Source organism: Balaenoptera musculus, chromosome 1 (genome assembly GCF_009873245.2).
Source record: "Balaenoptera musculus isolate JJ_BM4_2016_0621 chromosome 1, mBalMus1.pri.v3, whole genome shotgun sequence".
Lineage (NCBI taxonomy): Eukaryota > Metazoa > Chordata > Mammalia > Artiodactyla > Balaenopteridae > Balaenoptera > Balaenoptera musculus.
In genome coordinates this window covers 95,535,845-95,557,223 of record NC_045785.1, presented here as the reverse complement: position 1 = coordinate 95,557,223, position 21,379 = coordinate 95,535,845, and the positions used below count along the sequence as shown (strand labels likewise).

Below are 21,379 nucleotides of genomic sequence, written 5' to 3'. Positions count from 1 at the left end.
AGAAATTTATATTATAGAAATATTTGTGTAAGTTTGCACAGGTATGTACCCAAACAATGCAGCATTATTTGTAAGAGCAGAACTCTGAAGATGAGTGATATATAAATTACAGTCCACTGTATGATAGAACACTATGAGGCCAGGTAAAAGGAGAGATTTGAAATGAAGATGTTCCCTTTGCGTAACACGTGTGCACACATATCCTTACATTATCCAACTGTATACAAAGATTACATTATTATTTTCTTAGGTCAAAGGGAGTTATCTTGGTGGGAAGATTATGATGCATTCTTTTTCTTCTTTGTAACTCTCTGACTTAGAACTTTAAAATATCCCGATTTCCTCTTCCTCCCCACCAAAAAACAGAGATAATTTTTGTACGTATATATTTATTTTATCTTAGAATGTTCATGATTATTTTTGTTTGCTAATTTAAACATACATTATTCAGAATTATACAAAACTGTGTTCTTCAGAAGTATCTAGCAACAGTATATGCTGTGAAATCATTCTATTCCTATTAATGACTAAATTACTTTACATATAAAAGAAGTTATGAATTTCAGTTGAAAGAAAAACTGCACTTATAGGAAATCATTCTATCATACATACAAGTTCACAGTTTTTACTTTTACAACCTTTTCATTTAAAATCATTCTTTCCCAAAACACTATACTTCAGCATTAGACAGATAAGTATCTAATAAGTAATTAGTATGTACATAGGTGGCTGTGAAAAATTACCCACAACTGTAATATATTCTGTTCCAAAGCTGAAAATATTTCCTTTTAGAAAGCATTTTAACATTTCTTCTCATCATCTACAAAGCTGCAACAATATTTAAATTAAAAATGGCAAATCCAATGATATGTAATCATAAACAGTCCCTTAAGAAATATACTTGAAAAGTCATTATTCCTTAAAATATTTACATTTTTAAAATTACATGTCAGCCACAATGTCTTGATCTACTTTAGTTGATCAAATTAATAAGAATCTCCAAATCTCTCCCCTGCTAAAATGCTATTCATCTTTAATAAAGGAGACTTTATCCTTGGGTTTATTCAGCATCTTTATATCATCCAACAGCTTTTTGGGTGTTAAAATATGCGTGGAACCTGGTAGAGGAAAAGAGAAATTTTCAGAGGCCAGCAGTTAAATCAATTTTCCTTGGCTAATTATATTGCCCTGTCCTTCAAATATGCAAAGTGCAGTAGCTTGGGGCAACTTAACAAAATTTCTATAGGATGCCTTCCTGAAATCTGCCTAAACTACAGTATTTCAATCCTTCCTCTTCATTGAGCACACTCAGTAACCCTTCAAAAACACTGCCCACTCCTAGTGCTTCGTCCACTTTGTGCTACATATTGATAAACTGAAGACCCAAACTGGAGGTTAGTCTGTCCTCCTGACAAAACAGCAACAGGCACTGTGAGTTCAGTCACAGAGCACTGTTAAGCAGTGCCGCAGATCAAGGCTTGGTGTATAAACGCGGCACCTCCACGAGTCAGGAAAGTTTCGGTATCAGTGGCTTTGACTGAAATTCTTAAAACTAAATTCCATACAGGCCTGGCCAATGTCAGGTCCACAGCCAGAAAAAATTTCAAAATATTTCTGTAGTAGAAATGTATGTTTCAAAAACTATTTAATCATGAGGGCAAGAAAAGGATAGGATGTAATATTTTAAAGGATATATTCTTTATGTAATATTTAGAATATTATAAAGAATATATACTATATAATATATAATACATTATATAATATATATTATAATGAATATTATAAAGAATATAATATTTCTGAAGCTCATTCTCTCAAAATCAGAATTTTAATAAAAAAAAAAAATCAAAGAAGTCAACCAGGAAAAAACTCTGGTACATCAGATAAAACATACTATGATTTAAAAAATATTTTTTTGCACTCAACAATTTAGTTCTAAATGTAAATTACAAGATAAAGTTTTACATATATATTTTTGCATTTAGAGTTTGTTTTAAAAAAACAGAAAAGAGGAAAACACAAGTCTTACCAATAATAACTTCACAGGATTTATGTGCCTGAGATACTTCATAAGCACAACGCATTTCAGAATATGTAATTCCTCCGATTACAAAAATAATCAGCTTAGACCCATTTTTACGATCCTCTAAATAATTAGCTCTGGGTTTCTGCCGAGCACTAAAAAATAAACACAAACATGTTAAAAATATTTCCAAAGCCATACTGCTTGTAGTCTTTTAAAAGAGCCCAACTCAAACAAACTCAAATTTGGCACCAACTGCATTGATTTTAAGGAAATGACTTAGCTATGGTATGACTGGAGCACCAAGGGCCAGGCAGGACAGCCCGACTTTAAGTTCAATTTTGATCTACAGAGTTTGAACAAATGACTCATAATCTAGCTCAGCACTTTTACCTATAAAATACAGCCAAGGCCCTATCTTACTTATTTCAGATAAAGACATAGTATACCTGAAAAGTCTATGACTTCCTGAAGTTAAAAAAAGGGGGGGGGGTGGCATTGAAATAATAGGGTTTTAAAGACATAGAGGGGGTTGGGGAGGCACAGGTGCTGCTTTGGAGCTGACGTGGTACCGGAACGCCCCTTGCTGGAACTCTACTAGTAAAGTATGATTATAGGAGATATCGAACACATATCTGCACTCCTGTGTTCACTGCAGTATTATTCACAATAGTCAAGATACAAAAACAACCTAAATGTCCATCAATGAACAAATGGATAAAGAAAATGGTATATATGTACAGTGGAATATTATTCAGGCTTAAAAAAGAAGCAAATTCTTCCATTTGCAACATGAATGAACCTGAAGGATATTATGCTAAGTGAAATAGGCCAGACTCAGAAAGACTGCATGATCTCACTTATATGTGGAATCTAAAATAGTCAAACTGCTCTTTGATCTCGGCGGCAGAAGCGAGATGACGAAGGGAACGTCATCATTTGGAAAGCGTCGGAATAAGACGCACATGTTGTGCTGCCGCCGTGACTCTACGGCCTACCACCTTCAGAAGTCGACCTGTGGCAAATGTGGCTACCCTGCCAAGCGGAAGAGAAAGTATAACTGGAGTGCTAAAGCTAAAAGACGAAGTACCACCCGGACTGGTCAAATGAGGCACCTAAAAATTGTATACCGCAGATTTAGGCATGGGTTCCGTGAAGGAAAAACACCTAAGTCCAAGAGGGCAGCTGTTGCAGCAATCAGTTCATCTTAAGGACTTCAATGACTAGTCGCGCAATAAATGTTCTGGTTTTAAATAAAAAAATAAAATAAAATAAAATAAAAAAGCCAAATTGATAGAAGTGGAGGATACAATGTTGGTTGCCAGGGAATGGGTGGAGAGGAAAAAGAGGCAATGTTGTTCAAAGGGCACAAAGTTTCAACTATGCAAGATGAGTAAGTTCTAGAGATCTAGTGTACAGCATGGTGACTATAGTTAACAAAACTGTACTGTATATTTGAAATATGCTAAGAGGATAGATCTTAACTTAAGTCTTTATGCCACAAAAGAAAGAAAAGAAAAAAAAAGGAAAAAAAGAAAATGGTAATTATGAATATATTAACTAGTTTGTGGTGATTTCCCAATGTATATGTATCAAAACATCAAGTTGTATACCTTAAAAATATACATTATGAAGTCAATTGTAACTCAATAATGCTGTTAAAAAAAAAGAGAGCCACCTGAGTTTCAACTCTGATTCTGCTTCTTTTTAATTCTCTATGATTTTTAGCAAGTTAACTTAACCTCTCTCTAAACCTAAAGGGTTGTTTTCAAGATTAAATGAAATAATGTACAGAATACACTAAGTATGGAATCTGGTACTAGGAAAGCACTAAACAAATAGAACTACAATTTCTACTACCTCCCCCCTTAGATTGCTCTAGATCTGTGCACTGGCCAAGATAGCAGCCACTAGCCACATGAGGCTATTTAAATTTAAATTAAGCAAAAATTCAGCTTCTCAGTCATGATATGTGGCTAGTGGTTATCATATAGGACAGTGCAGATATAGGACATTTCCATCACTGCAAGAAAGCTGTATTGGGTAGCACTGCCCTAGGTCATAGAAATCACTATTTTTGTTCCCATACCCCACTGGTAAAAATTCTGAGCTTTTATTTGAAAAGTAAATAAATATTTTAAAATAAACACATACATCTATTAAAAATATATATTAGTTTATAAATTATATATGTGTATTAGTATATACTAATAAAGCTTAATTTGTCCTTTTTCTAGTGTAAAAATAATACCCAATAGATCATCTTATTACCCACTTTGGAAACCATATACTAGATGACCTCTAAGACCCTGCAATGTAGGATATCACGGTAAACTTTTTTTAAAAATAAATTCATTTATTTATTTTTGGCTGCACCGGGTCTTTGTTGCTGCACGCGGGCTTTCTCCAGTTGCGGCGAGCGGGGGCTACTCTTCATTGCGGTGCATGGGCTTCTCATTGCGGTGGCTTCTCTTGTTGTGAAGCACAGGCTGTAGGCACACGGGCTTCAGTAGTTGTGGCTCGCGGGCTCTAGAGCGCAGGCTTAGTAGTTGTGGTGCATGGGCTTAGCTGCTCCATGGGATGTGGGATCTTCCCAGACCAGGGCTTGAACCTGTGTCCCCTGCATTGGCAGGCGGATTCTTTTTTTAAAATAAATTTATTTATTTATTTATTTATTGGCTGCATTGGATCTTTGTTGCTGTGTGCAAGCTTTCTCTAGTTGCAGTGAGCGGGGGCTACTCTTTGTTGCAGTGTGCAGGCTTCTCATTGCGGTGGCTTCTCTTTGTTGTGGAGCACAGGCTCTAGGCATGCAGGCTGCAGTAGTTGTGGCACGTGGGCTCAGTAGCTCCACGGCATGTGGGATCTTCCAGGACCAGGGCTCAAACCCGTGTCCCCTGAATTGGCAGGCAGATTCTTAACCACTGTGCCACCAAGGAAGTCCCGGCAGGCGGATCCTTAACCAGTGTGCCACCAGGGAAGTCCAAGGTAAACTTTTAATAATGTTCTCAGTCTAGCCTTTTGGATGGTAATTTCCATCTGCCATCTTAAGGAATGACGAGGTAGTAAACAACAGAAATAGTAAAGAGACTTAGTAGCTGGTTTTGAAAGATGAAACAGGAACAAGATACACTCTTGGTTCCCATACAAAATAAATCAAGGATATACTAAAAGTACAACCTTGGTTTAAAAACTTTCCAAAGAGAGTGAAATAAAGTAAGAAAGCAAAAGAAAAGGAAGTAATATTGCTCAAAATGATTATGTGATTGTAACGATTTTTAAATTTCTGAATAGCAATTTTAGGACAATAGGATTACATTTAATTTGTTTCACATAAATGTGTAAGACACTGTGCTAGTGTTTTACACTCTGAAAGACACATAAATAATGATTAAATCCCTGTATCCTGAAAATCTCACTCTAGAAAGCACCTAGAAGCATTGGTTAAAATAAGAGCAAACATCTTTTTAAAAGTATAGCTGAAAATAAACAAGTAAGAGCAATCTTCAAGGGCCAGTAGCAGTAAAAAGGAGACTAAAAACTAAAGTGGTAAACTGAGTTGAGGCTTGCTCTGCCTTATAGTGTTAGTCTAATCTTAGCAAACAAGGGGTCTGGGTGTTTCCCTGTTTAATGAACACAGAAGACAAAGTCTTGGATATTGTGCAAGGTAGAGATGGGGAGGTGACACCCCTGCATAAGGTCAGGACACCCTCAAAAGCAAGGGGAGATGACAAAGAAGTTTCTCGCCTGATAATTCAACACATGCCTGTCTCGTGAGAGCTCTAATTTACACTACCTTCATAGGCTGGGGAACCCCAACTGAGAAATTAACACACAAAAGAAAAAAGTCTCTAACCTTGGCAGAAGCAAATGCAAAACCTCTCTGAAGGTACCCACTCTCAACCCTGGCTACTGAAATAAGCTCAGAATCCAAAATTATGAAGCACACGAGGAAATAAGCAAGCATAAGTGTCTGCAGAAATGAAAAGCAGTAAAATTAGACCCCAAAGAATGTCAGATGTTGAATTTAGTAAAAAATAGTCTAAAATTAAGTATGTTGAAAATGATAAATGATAATAAAGTAGAACAGAAAGCATGACAAAATAAGAACAAAGAAGTCCAAGCATATTTGAAAAAGAAACAAGGAGAACTTCTAAAATAAAGGAAAAGTAAAGTCAATGAACATAGAAGCTCAAAAAATATATACATATATATAGTTTACTCAGCAGATTAGGCACAAATTTAAGAAAGAACTAAAGAATTGAAAACTAGATGCAAAGAAAAATTTCCAAAATGAAACACAAAAAGTAAAAGAATATTAAAACTTGAGAGATTACAAGGCATGAAGATAAAATGAGATGTTTGAATAAAACCAAGACTGCAGAAGTGGCAATATTTGAAGAATTTATGAAAGATATGAAACCTCAGATTATAGGAAACACACTGAATCCCAAGGAAAGAAATAAAAATAAACCCTCAGGTAGACACAGCATAGGGAATGTACAGAATACCAAAGACAAAAAGCACCAGAGAGAAAAGGCAAATTACCTATAAAAGTACGACAAAACTGTCAGAAAACACCCCATCCCCATACACACACCTTTCCAAGAGCTAAAATGGAAACCAAGAAACAGGAGAATAACATTTCAAAGTGTTGAGTGAAAATTACCATGAGCCTAGAAATTAAAAGCTATCATGTAAGAACAATGACAAAATGAAGACATTTTCAGACAGACAAAACCACAGAGACCCTACCACCAATAGACCCACACTGAAGAAACTACTAAAGGATATATTTCAGAAAAGAAAACAAATGAGCCCAAAAAATGGGATGCAAGGGACTCCCCTGGTGGTGCAGTGGTTAAGAATCCGCTTGCCTTGCATTTCTATACACTAATGACGAAAAATCTGAAAGTGAAATTAAGAAAACACTCCCGTTTACCATTGCAACAAAAAGAATAAGATATCTAGGAATAAACCTACCTAAGGAGACAAAAGACCTGTATGCAGAAAATTATAAGACACTGATGAAAGAAATTAAAGATGATACAAATAGATGGAGAGATATACCATGTTCCTGGATTGGAAGAATCAACATTGTGAAAATGACTCTACTACCCAAAGCAATCTACAGATTCAATGCAATCCCTATCAAACTACCACTGGCATTTTTCACAGAACTAGAACAAAAAATTTCACAATTTGTATGGAAACACAAAAGACCCCGAATAGCCAAAGCAATCCTGAGAACGAAAAATGGAGCTGGGGGAATCAGGCTCCCTGACTTCAGACTATACTACAAAGCTTCAGTAATCAAGACAGTTTGGTACTGGCACAAAAACAGAAATATAGATCAATGGAACAGGATAGAAAGCCCAGAGATAAACCCACACACATATGGTCACCTTATCTTTGATAAAGGAGGCAAGCATATACAGTGGAGAAAAGACAGCCTCTTCAATAAGTGGTGCTGGGAAAATTGGACAGGTACATGTAAAAGTATGAAATTAGAACACTCCCTGACACCATGCACAAAAATAAACTCCAAATGGATTAAAGACCTAAGTGTAAGGCCAGACACTATTAAACTCTTAGAGGAAAACATAGGCAGAACACTCTATGACATACATCACAGCAAGATTCTTTTTGACCCAGCTCCCAGAGAAATGGAAATAAGAACACAAATAAACAAATGGGACCTAATGAAACTTACAAGCTTTTGCACAGCAAAGGAAACCATAAACAAGACCAAAAGACAACCATCAGAATGGGAGAAAATATTTGCAAATGAAGCAACTGACAAAGGATTAATCTCCAAGATTTACAAGCAGCTCATGCAGCTCAATAAGAAAAAAACGAACAACCCAATCCAAAAATGGGCAGAAGACCTAAATAGACATTTCTCCAAAGAAGATATACAGATGGCCTACAGACACATGAAAGAATGCTCAACATCATTAATCATTAGAGAAATGCAAATCAAAACTACAATGAGATATCATCTCACACCGGTCAGAATGGCCATCATCAAAAAATCTAGAAACAATAAATGCTGGAGAGGGTGTGGAGGAAAGGGAACACTCTTGCACTGTTGGTGGGAATGTAAATTGATACAGCCACTATGGAGAACAGTATGGAGGTTCCTTAAAAAACTACAAATAGAACTACCATACGACCCAGCAATCCCACTACTGGGCATATACCCTGAGAAAACCATAGGTCAAAAAGTGTCATGTACCACAATGTTCATTGCAGCTCTATTTACAATAGCCAGGACCTGGAAGCAACCTAAATGTCCATCGACAGATGAATGGATAAAGAAGATGTGGCACATATATACAATGGAATATTACTCAGCCATAAAAAGAAATGAAATGGAGGTATTTGTAATGAGGTGGATGGAGTTAGAGTCTGTCATACAGAGTGAAGTAAGTCAGAAAGAGAAAAACAAATACAGTATGCTAACACATATATACGGAATCTAAGGGAAAAAAAAAAAAAAAAAAAAGGCCACGAAGAACCTAGTGGCAAGACGGGAATAAAGACACAGACCTACTAGAGAATGGACTTGAGGATATGGGGAGGGGGTGGGGTGAGATGTGACAGGGTAAGAGAGTGTCATGGACATATATACACTACCAAATGTAAAATAGATAGCTAGTGGGAAGCAGCCGCATAGCACAGGGAGATCAGCTCGGTGCTTTGTGACCACCTAGAGGGGTGGGATGGGGAGGGTGGGAGGGAGGGAGATGCAAGAGGGAAGAGAAATGGGAACATATTGTATATGTATAACTGATTCACTTTGTTATAAAGCAGAAGCTAACACACTATTGTAAGGCAATTATACTTCAATAAAGATGTTTAAAAAAAAAAAAAAGAATCCGCTTGCCAATGCAGGGGACACAGCTTTGATCCCTGGTCCGGGAAGATCCCACATGCCACGGAGCAACTAAGCCTGTGCGCCACAACTACTGAGCCTGCGCTCTAGAGCCCACGAGCCACAACTACTGAGCCCACGTGCCGCAACTAGTGAAGCCCACGCACCTAGAGCCCATGCTCCACAAGAGAAGCCACTGCAATGAGAAGCCTGCGCACCACAACAAAGAGTAGACCCTGCTCGCTGCAACTCCTGCGCGCAGCAACAAAGACCCAACGTAGCCAAAAATAAAATAAAATAAATTAATAATAAAAAAAAAGGGATGAAAGCAGAAGTGGTGTGCAATATAACTGGTTAGTATGCACACACAACTAAAAAAATAATAATGCTCATCATTAATTTGGGAAATAAAAAAGATATAAGGTGAAAACAATAAAGAATTAAGAGAACATTTAAAGGGTGCGTAGTTTGAATTAAGTTGTTCTAAAGTTCTGTATTGTTCATGAGAAGGGCAAAGATACTAATCTCAGACTTTGTTGAGTCAAAGAAGTGTACTAAAATTCTAAGGATAATAGCTACAAAAGTACAAAAAGGCTATATAACTTCCAAGCCAGGAGAAAAGGGAAAAATAAAACTAAAGAAAAAGTCCTCAGACCAAGAGAATCACCCTAGAGAAATACTCAAACACACGTAAATGTACAAGAATGCTCATTGCATATTGTTTGTAATGGTGCCAGTTTTGACACAGCCTAAATTTCCATTGTGTGGAAAATACATGAATAAACTGTGATACTCACATAAGAATACACCAACCAGCAGTAAAAATTTATGCATGTTATCAATTTGGGATAAATTTCACAAACAATGTTGAGGGAAATTTAAAAAGGAAGTTGCAGGAGGACACATACAAGATGACACCATGTATATTAAGATTAAAAACACAGTCAAAGGCAACTTGTGGTCATGGTGGAATAAGATGGTCAGAAGATTGCCCTCCAAGAAAACAAGTATAAACCTGGATGAAATTGTGGGGGGGAAAACCAGTTCAGGTCACTTGGAAATCAACTATGGGCAAACAGCAAATTGAGAAGCATTTACTCTTAAAAAATATGCTAGCATATTGGTAAGAATGGTGATAGTGACTACGTGACCTTCTAGCCTGAGGCTGCACCCAACCTGCACTGTTCTTCCGACTCAGTCAGCAAAAACTATAGCTTTACTGACCTGAGGCTGGCTGAGAGAACCGCCAACTTTACTGCCTGAGGTGGAAGACTTGACTCAAGGTAGGGAGCAAAGGGAGTACAAAATCCTGCAGCTTTGCTAGTTAAAAATGGCAGACCTGGGCTTCCCTGGTGGCGCAGTGGTTGAGAATCCGCCTGTCAATGTAGGGGACACGGGTTCGAGCCCTGGTCTGGGAAGATCCCACATGCCGCGGAGCAACTAGGCCCGTGAGCCACAACTGCTGAGCCTGCGCGTCTGCAGCCTGTGCTCCGCAACAAGAGAGGCCGCGATAGTGAGAGGCCCGCGCACCGCGATGAAGAGTGGCCCCCGCTTGCCACAACTAGAGAAAGCCCTCGCACAGAAACGAAGACCCAACACAGCCAAGAATAAATAAATAAATAAATAAATAAATAAATTAAAAAAAAAAAAAAAAAAGAAAGTGACTAAGAGTTCACAAGTCCTTTAAAAAAAAAAAAAAAAAAAAAAAAAAAAATGGCAGACCTGGTTTAGAACAGGAAGACCTGCAGCTCTGGTAGCACAACATCTTGGTCCCAGTACGGGATAGGTGGCACATCAGCCAGAAATTTAATGGGGAAATCCTGAACATACGAAAGCCAAAGAAGATAAAGACAAACTCTCCCCACATCCTTAGCTGACTGCCAAATTATGCCTGTGCCAGGACAAGCCAGAGAAAGCCCAGGGGAAGAATAGGAAAAAAAAGAAAGGGGGGTGGTGGTGGGGGGAAGACTTAAAACTGACTCTGACTTGTAATGTAGTTCTTAACCCACACTCGGATTGATCAGCAGATGATGGAAGGCATGAGGTGTCTAAACACAACCTCTGCCCAGATAACTGGCCGACCTCTAAACTATTCAGACATAGGGCAACCACTAGGAACCAAGCAAAAAAATTCAATTTAAAATTAAAAACCCCTGCAATGACATCAGTGGCTAAACTGCAGGGGGCGGTGATCCCACAGCTTAAGTCCATACAAGTTACTAAAACAAAAAACAATTTAGAATTGCTACAGTACAGTATCTAAAAGATCCAACTTTCAACCAAAAATTAGTAGATATGTAAGAAAACAGTAAAGTGTGACCCACACGTTGGAGAAAAGCCATCAATAGAAACTGACCCTGAGTGAATCCAGATGTTGCATTAGCAGACTTCGAAGAATCTATTATAAATATGATCAAATAACTTTAAAAAAACATGCTAATACTATGTTAATCAATGGGGAATTTCAAAAGAGAAATGGAAACTAAAAAAGAAGCAAATGGAAATTCAAAATGTGAAAAGCACAATAACTGAAATGAAAAATTCACTAGATGGGCTCAATAGCAGATTTGAGATGTCAGAAGAAAGAATCAAAGAATTGAAGATGGATCAATAGATATTAGCATATCTGAAGAACAGAAAGAAAAAAGGTGGAAGAAAGGTAAACAGAGCCTCAGTGACCCATGAGACAAAGCCAAACTTTCCAACACATGAGTAATGGAGTTTCAAAAGAAGAGGGAGAGAGAAACAGGCAGAAAAAAAATTTGAAGAAACAGCAACTGAAAACTTCCCAAAATTTGATGAAAAATATTAACTTGTAGATCCAAGAAAACTCAACTACCCCAGGTAGAATAAACACAAAAAGAACTCCGCCTAGACACATCATAGTTAAACTGCTAAAAGCCAAAGACCAAGAGAAAAATCCTGCAAAACACAACTCTGTAATTTAGAATACAGATATATGTAGAAAATGTATAAAGATACACAGGTGAATGGTAAACACCAAATTCAGGATAGTGAAGAAAGGGAGAATAATAAAAATCAGAGTGATATATAGGAAGCTTGAACTGTATTTATAATGATTCATTTGTTAAGCTGGGCACTGAGTATAGGGTATGCATTATAATATTGTCTACAGCTTTCTGAATGTCTCAAATATTTTATCACAAAAAAAATCATCACAAAGGATTATGTCCTCTGCTAATGTGAAGAAAAAAAAAGATGAGTGAGAAATTCTTCTCTAGTTTCATGAAAGTTTTTTTTATAATAAGGCACATTTTCATATTGCTTATCTGGACTCATCTAAAACAGGTTACAGTTAAAGAAAAACTGCCTTTTAAGTGACTATATGCTTCAAGAAGAGTTACCAATACAGGAATACCTATAGTTACTAGTTATTAGTCTGTAATTTTATAGTGAAAATTTCACTGGCTTTCATTTATAGGTTTTACCTTACAGCTCCTGAGCCATTCCATACTGCTGGACACTGGGAACAATATGGCCACTCTTTTGAATCTAATCTATTATCAATGGCATCCTAGGAAAGAAAAGAATTAAAACCATCAAGAAAATATTATAAATTCCAGGATTTTGTTTGTGTTACATAAAACTCAAAACTTGTGTTTACAATTAAGGAACATAAGGATATATATTTAATAAAATAAGGTTAGCCCTTTTTTTGAAACTCACAAATCTTAATTGCTACAAAAACTAATGAAATCATTTACTTATTAAACTAATAGTTATTGCATGCCTGTTATTTCTTCATCTGGAGGGTTCCCACTTTGGTGTGAGAATTCCAGGCACCTTATAAGGATCTTTATCTCTAGAGTGCTAGTGGTTCCTTTTTTTTTAAAAATAATTTATTTTATTATTTATTTATTTAGATTGCGTTGGGTCTTTTGTTGCTGCGCACGGGCTTTCTCTAGTTGCGGTGAGTAAGGGCTACTCTTCGTTGCAGTGCACAGGCTTCTCATTGCGATGGCTTCTCTTGTTGCGGAGCACGGGCTCTAGGCACATGGGCTTCAGTAGTTGTGGCACACGGGCTTAGTTGCTCCGCAGCATGTGGGATCTTCCCGGACCAGGGCTCGAACCCATGTCCCCTGCATTGGCAGGCGGATTCTTAGCCACTGCGCCACCAGGGAAGCCCAGTGCTAAGAGTTTCTAAATACCATCTTAATCCTGACAGACCTCTTAGGTTACTGGAGTCCAGGCCTTGTCCTTCATAGCGGTGGCTCTAAAACAGAATGTGCATCCTGGCCTAGGTGTATTCAAGACAAGCCAATGGGATGAGAGAGGCTTTCCTTTTCATTTCATTTTTAAAATTTTCCTTCTTTTTAGGGTTAATGTTTTATTATATATTTATGTGTAATTGTATATACTGTACACAGAGTGTTTTATCAATACAGAATTTATATAGTTTATAAATAAATAATCATATACTCTAGGCTCCTGATCACATCTATTATGATTAAGTGTGCATGATCAAGAAAGTTTAGAGACCACTGCATTAGAGCATGGTTGTACAAATGGTATCAATAAGTAGGAATGGACACAAGGAATGGGTACAAGGTACTCAGTAGTCCTAGAATATTTCAATAAGACTGCAAGATGTGAAGAAACCAAGTTTCAGGAGAAACCCTGAAGGCCATAGACTGCCACTGAGGTAAAAGTGGGTTTTCTGAATTTAATATGCAAATCCTTGTTAAAGGGTTTGAGAAGGTCAATTCTTATTTTTAAAATACTAGCAAAGAAAAACTACTTAGTTCTATATCCTTGTTATGGATCAGAAAAAAAAACAAACCTTATGCTTCAGAAAAAAAAGTCTAAACTCTTTAAACTTTTCATCTATATTATATTAAGCATGTGTGAATGACATAGAATTAGTCAAGCAAAACAGAAAAATCATAGGAATAAATTGTACACAATTAGTTTCCACAGGAAAATAGAAATTAAAGTTTAATAAGTTAAAGGCAAATTGGAATAAATAGAACTATCTGATTATGACTGAAGAATCAATGTCATGACTTTATTGAGCTCATAATGTGATTTTTATTAGTTCATTTTCTAATTTCCTATAATTGAATATTATTTTCTAAAAGTAAACAGTACTAAAGGCATCAGCCATCTGTTGACTATAAAAGCAAACTATAGTGAGGTTTACATATTTTTTTAAACATCTTTATTGGAGTATAATTGCTTTACAATGGTGTGTTATTTTCTGTTTTATAATAAAGTGAATCAGCTATACATATATCCCCATATCTCCTCCCTCTTGCGTCTCCCTCCCACCCTCCTTATCCCACCCCTCTAGGTGGTCACAAAGCACCGAGCTGATCTCCCTGTGCTATGAAGCTGCTTCCCACTAGCTATCTATTTTATATCTGGTAGTATATACAAGTCCATGCCACTCTCTCACTTCGTCCCAGCTTACCCTTCCCCCTCCCCGTGTCCTCAAGTCCATTCTCTACATCTGTGTCTTTATTCCTGTCCTGCCCCAGGTTCTTCAGAACCATTTTTTTTTTTTTTTAAGATTCCATATATATGTGTTAGCATACGGTATTTTTCTCTTTCTGACTTACTTCACTCTGTATGACAGTCACTAGGTCCATCCACCTCACTATAAATAACTCAATTTTGTTTCTTTTTATGGCTGAGTAATATTCCATTGGAGGTTTACATTTTAATCACAAATACATTTCCAAGAATACTGGAGTCTAACACTTTCTAACAGTGGTCATAAACAAATGTTATTTTGTTAAACTTTCATTCAACTAAATTATTTATATTTCTGCTACATAGTTATTTCAAACAGAGTTTTTTTCATAAAGCATGTGTGTACTTTTTAAAAAAAAATTTATTTTGAGTCAGTCAGTGGTATGAATTTGCAGTCTTTAAGGAGAGAATCTGCAAGAGTTTCCTCTCCTCCCTTGACACCAGATACAGCCTTCTTTTGTGAACTCTCCCAGTACTGCAGATAATTCCTGACCCATAGATATGCTCAGACTCACAGATAAATATACAAAGAGTAAAAAAGATTCTACAGAAGGGCACTCAGGGTATAAATAAAATTTAATGAACTTTACCTCCAAAATATCTTTGATAAAAGGTGTCCATCGAGAGAGCTGAAACGTTTCTTCTGCAGACCGATCCTTTCTTAATGGTTTGCCTTGTTGAGACTAAATAGAGGAAAAAATTAAAAATCAGTAATTTTATTTAGTGATATTCTCTTAAGTTTTCTAACAAGATGTTTAATTTACAACAAACACTATGTTGCATTTGACTTAAAACTAAGAGTGGAAAAGCCTACTCAAAAAATCTGAATAGGTGTGGTCATGTAACTTCACAGTATTTCGTGCATTAATGATAAAATTTATGATAGTATCAGAAAATATGTTTACTCCAAAGTGCTTATATAAAACTCGATGGGAAAGAGTGAGATTCTATACAGAGTTCTTCAAATTCTGCTATAAATGAATCATAAAAAGAAAAGCATAAATAGCAAATTACAACAGAAGCTGTAAGATATAAATTCACTAGAAAAATGTACTTGTCCAAATTACTCATATATGGAAAAAAAATGAAATTTTTAATATTTTACTTACCAAATCAACAGAGTAAAATTAAGAAGACTGTCCACATGGATTCCCTCATAAGAAAACATATTTAATGCAAATGACCACACATGCATATGTATAAGTATATACAGAATGTAAAATTTCTTACGGGAGGGACAATGGGAACACCAAGATAACTCCAGTTACGAATCATGTCACTCTCATTTTCTATCTTTACATTCTGGATCAACCTGTCCAAGTTTTCTTCCGTAGTTCCTTAGATAAGTAAAATATGAGTGCACAGTCAAGTAATTGCTACCATAATCATTTCCAGGTTTTAGGTACCCAAGAATAAAGCTTTTTTAAAAAAAGCAAACATTTAAATTATATACCCTTCAGTATGCTGCCAATTTCACATTTTTCCTTTTATTTATCTTAACCAACTTTAGCCACTACTTTTGAATTTTCTAAGATTCTCTTATGATCAAATAGTAAACCACTGATTGTAAAATGATTTTAGAGCTGGGTATTTTAATATATTCAAGAAAATAAACAGTCTGCATTACCATTAATACTGAATATATAAAGTAGGATTGCTCTTATTTTATCATAATTATCATGATTTTTGTTGAGTAGAACTGGAAGGAGTACTCGCATAGCATCTTTGACTTTCTGTCCTTCTGCATCAGTTCCAAGTGCCAGGTCCTTAACGAAAATGAAAAAAAAAAAGTCAGTAGTCTATGATCCAAATTCATTTTTCAGTTTAAAAAAATCTATTACTAAAACTTGCCAAATTTTAACGGAACACTGATGCCTTTTCACAGGAAAATGTATCACTTGTAAACTAATACTGTACAAAATGTAAAAAGTCAAAAAATAATTCAGAGAAGAAAATCATTAATCTAAACCTTTGCTAATATGGTAAACATGAGCCGCATGTGGCTACTGAGCACTTGAAATGTGTCTAGTCTGAATTAAGATGTGCTCTAAGTTAAAACACCAGATTTTGAGGACTTGTTTGTGAAAAAAAGAATGTAAAATATTTCAATAATTGTTTTATATTGATTACATGTTGAAATAATATTTTGGAGGTACTGGGTTAAATCAAATATATTAAAGTTAACCACACTCATTTCTTTTTACCTTTTTAATGTGACTACTAGAATATTTAAAATTATACATGACTTGCATTCTATTTCTATTAGACAGCACTGATCTAAATAGTTTTGGCATTATAGAGGAGGCTTTAATTAAACGTGCCTACACAGTACTCTGCAGGATGCTGCCTTAAATGCTGCACCCACTGAAAAAGGCCTGCCAACAGTGCTACCCTGAATTAATGCTCCAAACACTTAAATCATCCCATTCAACCAAAAATGCATAATCACGGATTAGGAGGGACTGCTTACTATGACACTGTGTAGCTACTTGTTAGCGTTGGTAAGGAATGATGTATTAAACCAAGTGGGTGAGTCTCCTTCTAAAAGAGGTTCTGTGATTTAGTGCACTGTATTGAACAAAAAGTTAGATTTTACCTGACAAAGTTAATTCTGGAAATCTATCCTGAACATAGGTATTTCTGACTCTGCACATACCTGTTCAGTTTTGCAGAGCTTTTCTATATTAGACTTGAACTTATTCATGCAATCTTCTGCTAAGTTAAGATGAACAACTTGCTGAAAAACAGAAGAAATCAATCATTTAAAGCATTTTCATTTCTTTCTGTGTAACTGATAATATTAAACTTTTGAGATGGGCCTGAAGGAAAGTATGGGCTTAGGTGGGAAGGAGGTACCATGTAAATCAAGGGAAACATCTAGAGAAAGGAAAAAAGTGAAAATTACCATGATCTACAGGGGATAATCAACAGACCACAAAAAAACAGAATGGAAGGGTTGAATTTGTGTTGGGCTTATGAGTAGTGAAAAATAAGGTGAGAAAAAAAAAGTGAAATCCTTAAAGTCAAGCAGAAAAAGTGTGAATTTATGTTATTGATTCTTGATTAGGGAGCAATATAATAAAAAATATGTAAATATTATTCTGATAATTACTTGTAAGAAGGACTGGAACAGCAAAAAACCAAAACTTTACCTGCCCACACAGCTTTAATTGCTCTTAAATCTACTGATATATAACTATTGATTCAGACATCCCTGGTGGCGCAGTGGTTAAGAATCCACCTGCCAATGCAGGGGGACACGGGTTTGAGCCCTGGTCCAGGAGGATCCCACATGCCGTGGAGCAACTAAGCCCGTGCGCCACAACTACTGAAGCCAGCATGCCTAGAGCCCATGTTCCGCAACAAGAGAAGCCACCACAGTGAGAAGTCCGCACACCACAATGAAGAGTAGCCCCTGCTCACCACAACTAGAGAAAGCCGGTGTGCAGCAATGAAGACCCAATGCAACCAAAAATAAATAAATAAATAAATAAAATTTAAAAAATAACTATTAATTCAACGAAACAAGTATAACAACAACCACTTGTCAATCCAATGTTGAATTTTCTTATTAAGTTGATAAATATTAAACTTTTTCTGTTTGGCTATTCAAGACAAAGATATAAAAAAATTTAAGCTGGATCTGAATAAATCAAGAGCATATATAGAGAGAACTCTATTGGGGAGCTTAGATATTTGGCGTATTTCTCAGACCTAAAGTAAGGTTTTAGCGGACAACTGACACCAAGTATTCCATGACACCCACTGCTAAACCTGACTACAGAACTGGATGGACTAATAAACTAAAAATGATAACACATCTTATATATGATACTGCTTACCTTAGTAATCTGTTTACGGAAATGGGGCATCTTTTTCATCAGTTGGGCAAGAGCACTAAGTGATGTCTAGGAAAAATAAAACATTTTTTAAAACAAACTTATGATTCAGTTATTTTTATATAACAACTTCAAAATCCTGTAGTCTTAAATATTTATTAATTTACTAAATATTTGGCAATTTTAAAAAGAAAACAAATTCAAGAGGTTTCCAGTTGCAGCCATGATAAAGTAACTGATATAAAAAATTATTCTCCCTCCATAAACAAGAACAAAATTGGACAAAATAAAAAAGACAACAGCTTTCAGGCAAAGGATTTTTCAAAAATAGCTCAAAGCTAGGTTACTTGAGCAAAGGAAAGCATAGGCGGTGATCCCTGCACTCATCTTGGCTCTTCCCTGAAACATTTTCCAAAACACAGTGAAAGGAAGTAGAGTTTAAGTAGAAAGCAAGTCTCTCTGGGCAGAGGAAAAAGAGATCAGAGTTTGGGGCTACTGAGGTAGGGTTTGGGGTCCAGGGTTAATAGAGAAAAGAGCCAGTCACAACATAACTCAAAGACATATCAAAGGGTTGCCTTAGCATCCCTGGCCAAATACTAAGCTGCACATGTACAGGGCATAATTCTTAAAGGCCTAGCAGAGAACAACTGCAGAGATTTCAGAGGGGTCTTAATGCAAGACAATATTGGCATTCTCTGATCCAGACAAAGTAGACAGTTCTAAGTGAACATCCCAGACATTTAGTCCTGGAAGGACTGTATCTTCAGACTAAATGCAAAAGTGAAATACACTCAACATAACAAAAGCCTGACATGAAGTCTCAACAGAATCAAGGTTATTCACTAGCAAATTAACTGCCTGCCAGAACAGAACTCAATACTCTTTGTAGAGAGAACATCATCAAGAGCCTTTGCAACATAGCATCCACAATGTCTAACATACAGTAATATATTACTGGACATGTAAAACAGGAAAAAGTGATCGATACTCAAGTGATGAAACAGTCAATAAAAGTAGACCCAAGATAATCCAGACGCTGGAGTTAGCAGACAAGGACTTTAAAATATCATACTTACGTTAAAGAAAACAGGCGAAAAGATGAACTAAATGGATGAAAAGATGGAGTATTTCAATAGAGAATTATAGACTTTATTAAAAAAAAATTCAATGGATGTCCTAGAATTAAATGCAACTTTGAAATTAAAAACACAATGAATGACTCATACATCGTTGTTGAGACTGTAAAATGGTACAGCAAATTAGGAGAACAGTTTGCAAGTTTCCTAGAAAATTAAATATACATTTACTATATGACCCAGCAATCCTACTCTTATTTATCCAACTGAATGAAAACATCTGTTCACACAAAACCTGAATGTTCACAGTGGCTTTATTCGTAATTGTCAACAACTTGGAAAAAACCTAAATGTTCTGCAACTTGTGAACAGATAAAACGTAGTATATCCATACAGTGGAATACTACTCATCAATAAAAAGTATTGAAGCTCCTGTTACATGTCACATGGATAAATGTCAAGTGCATTATATTAAATGAAAAAGCCATATTGTATTATTCTATTTAGCTGTCATTCTGGAAAAGGCAAAACTATAGGAACAGAAAATAGATAAGTGGTTCTGAGGGGATCAGAGTTGAATGGAGAGGTTGCCTACAAAGTGGCACAAGGCAATTGGGGGGGAGGTGTTGATGGAATTGTTCTATATCTTGGTTGTGGTTATATGAGAGTATACATTTGTCAAAACTCATGGAATTTTATACTATAAAGGGGGAACTTTACTTTCTAATGCAGTTTAAAAAACAATATGTTGAATGGGTTTAACTGCAGACTGGATACAACAGACAAAAGCAGGGGACTCAAAGTCAGGTTAATACAAAATATTTAATTAAAGCACAGAGGAGGAAAAAAGTGGGAAAATAAGGAACGGAATAGAAGAGATGTAGAATATGGTCCAAAAATCTAAAACACAAGTGAATGGAATTCTAGAAGGAGAGGAAAGACAGACTAGGACAAAATCAAGAAGTAAGGAAATAAGGGCCAAGAATTTTACAAATATGAAGAAAGTTACAAACCCAGTGATTCAAGAAGCTCAATAAACCCAAGGAGGATAAATACCAACAATAACACATCACAGTAAGGCATATTATGGCCACATTGCTAAAACTAAAAGATAAAGACAAAAATCTTTAAAAAGACACTTTATCTTCAGGAAATTAACAGTAACATGACAGCTGACTTCTTTAACAGAAATGATGGTAGCCAAAAGGTGACATATTGAAATCTTTAAATTGCTGAAAGGAAAAGAAGAACTGCCAACCTTGAATTCTAAATACAGCAAGTGTCTCTGTAAAACCTGTAAAACACAGATATCCTTAGATAAAAACAAAACTTGAGAGAAATCATCCAGCCCAGATGGAAACACTGAAGAGCAATAAGGAATAAATAACAACAATTTCAAATTTACGTGGATAATATAAAAGTCTATTGAGAATTTAAAACAAAAATAACATCCTGACTTTATAACACATGTTAAAGTAAAATATATGACAACAATAGCACAAAAGAGGAAGGGAGGTAAATGGAGTTAAACTATTATAAGGTTCTTGAATTCTTTAGGACATGGCAAAAGTATACTTTAAGGTACACTGTGATAATATAAGGATACATTTTGTAATACCCAACATGATGACTACAAGAAGGATACCAAAAGGTAAAACAAAAGTTTATTTTGGAGACAAAATGGAATAGTTTAAAGAAAAAAAAAAGGACGATATATAAAGAAGGCAGAAAAGGAAAAGGATAAAATAAATAGAAAACAAATAAGGTGGTAACAAATTCAACTATATCAATAATTACACGAAATACAGATGGACTTAAACATTCTAATTACAAGATAAGGATCGTCAGATTGAATAAACAAACAAACCTCAACTATCAATACAAACTCTTTTTAAGAAGCACACTTTAAACATACAGGCACAAATTGGTGAAAATAAAGGATTAGAAAAGATATATACCATGTAAACACTAGCTAAAATAAAGCAGGTATGGCTATATTAAAATCAGACAAAGTAGTTTAAGTCAAGAAATATTGCAAATGAAAAACAAAATGACATTTTGTATTGATAAAAGA

At 35.8% G+C, this 21,379-nt stretch overlaps 2 protein-coding genes across 2 annotated transcripts in view; one reads left to right on the top strand and one right to left on the bottom strand.

Moving 5' to 3' along the window:
- Positions 1 to 372: 372 nt before the first annotated feature.
- Positions 373 to 21,379, bottom strand: part of STXBP3 (syntaxin binding protein 3) — a 55,401-nt gene continuing 34,394 nt past the window's right edge. Inside the window, exons 12-19 of the mRNA XM_036861311.1 lie at positions 18,233 to 18,298; positions 17,047 to 17,127; positions 16,018 to 16,156; positions 15,621 to 15,727; positions 14,981 to 15,073; positions 12,347 to 12,432; positions 2,030 to 2,178; positions 373 to 1,118 (exon numbers count right to left, since the gene is read on the bottom strand). Of these exons, the coding sequence (XP_036717206.1) occupies positions 1,024 to 1,118; positions 2,030 to 2,178; positions 12,347 to 12,432; positions 14,981 to 15,073; positions 15,621 to 15,727; positions 16,018 to 16,156; positions 17,047 to 17,127; positions 18,233 to 18,298 (816 nt within the window). The 3' untranslated portion in view covers positions 373 to 1,023. The remainder of the gene's footprint in view (positions 1,119 to 2,029; positions 2,179 to 12,346; positions 12,433 to 14,980; positions 15,074 to 15,620; positions 15,728 to 16,017; positions 16,157 to 17,046; positions 17,128 to 18,232; positions 18,299 to 21,379) is intronic.
- LOC118899542 (60S ribosomal protein L37-like) lies at positions 2,851 to 3,810 on the top strand. The gene has a single exon (XM_036861319.1). It carries the CDS (start codon positions 2,941 to 2,943, stop codon positions 3,232 to 3,234), a length of 294 nt encoding a protein of 97 aa, XP_036717214.1. The 5' UTR covers positions 2,851 to 2,940; the 3' UTR covers positions 3,235 to 3,810.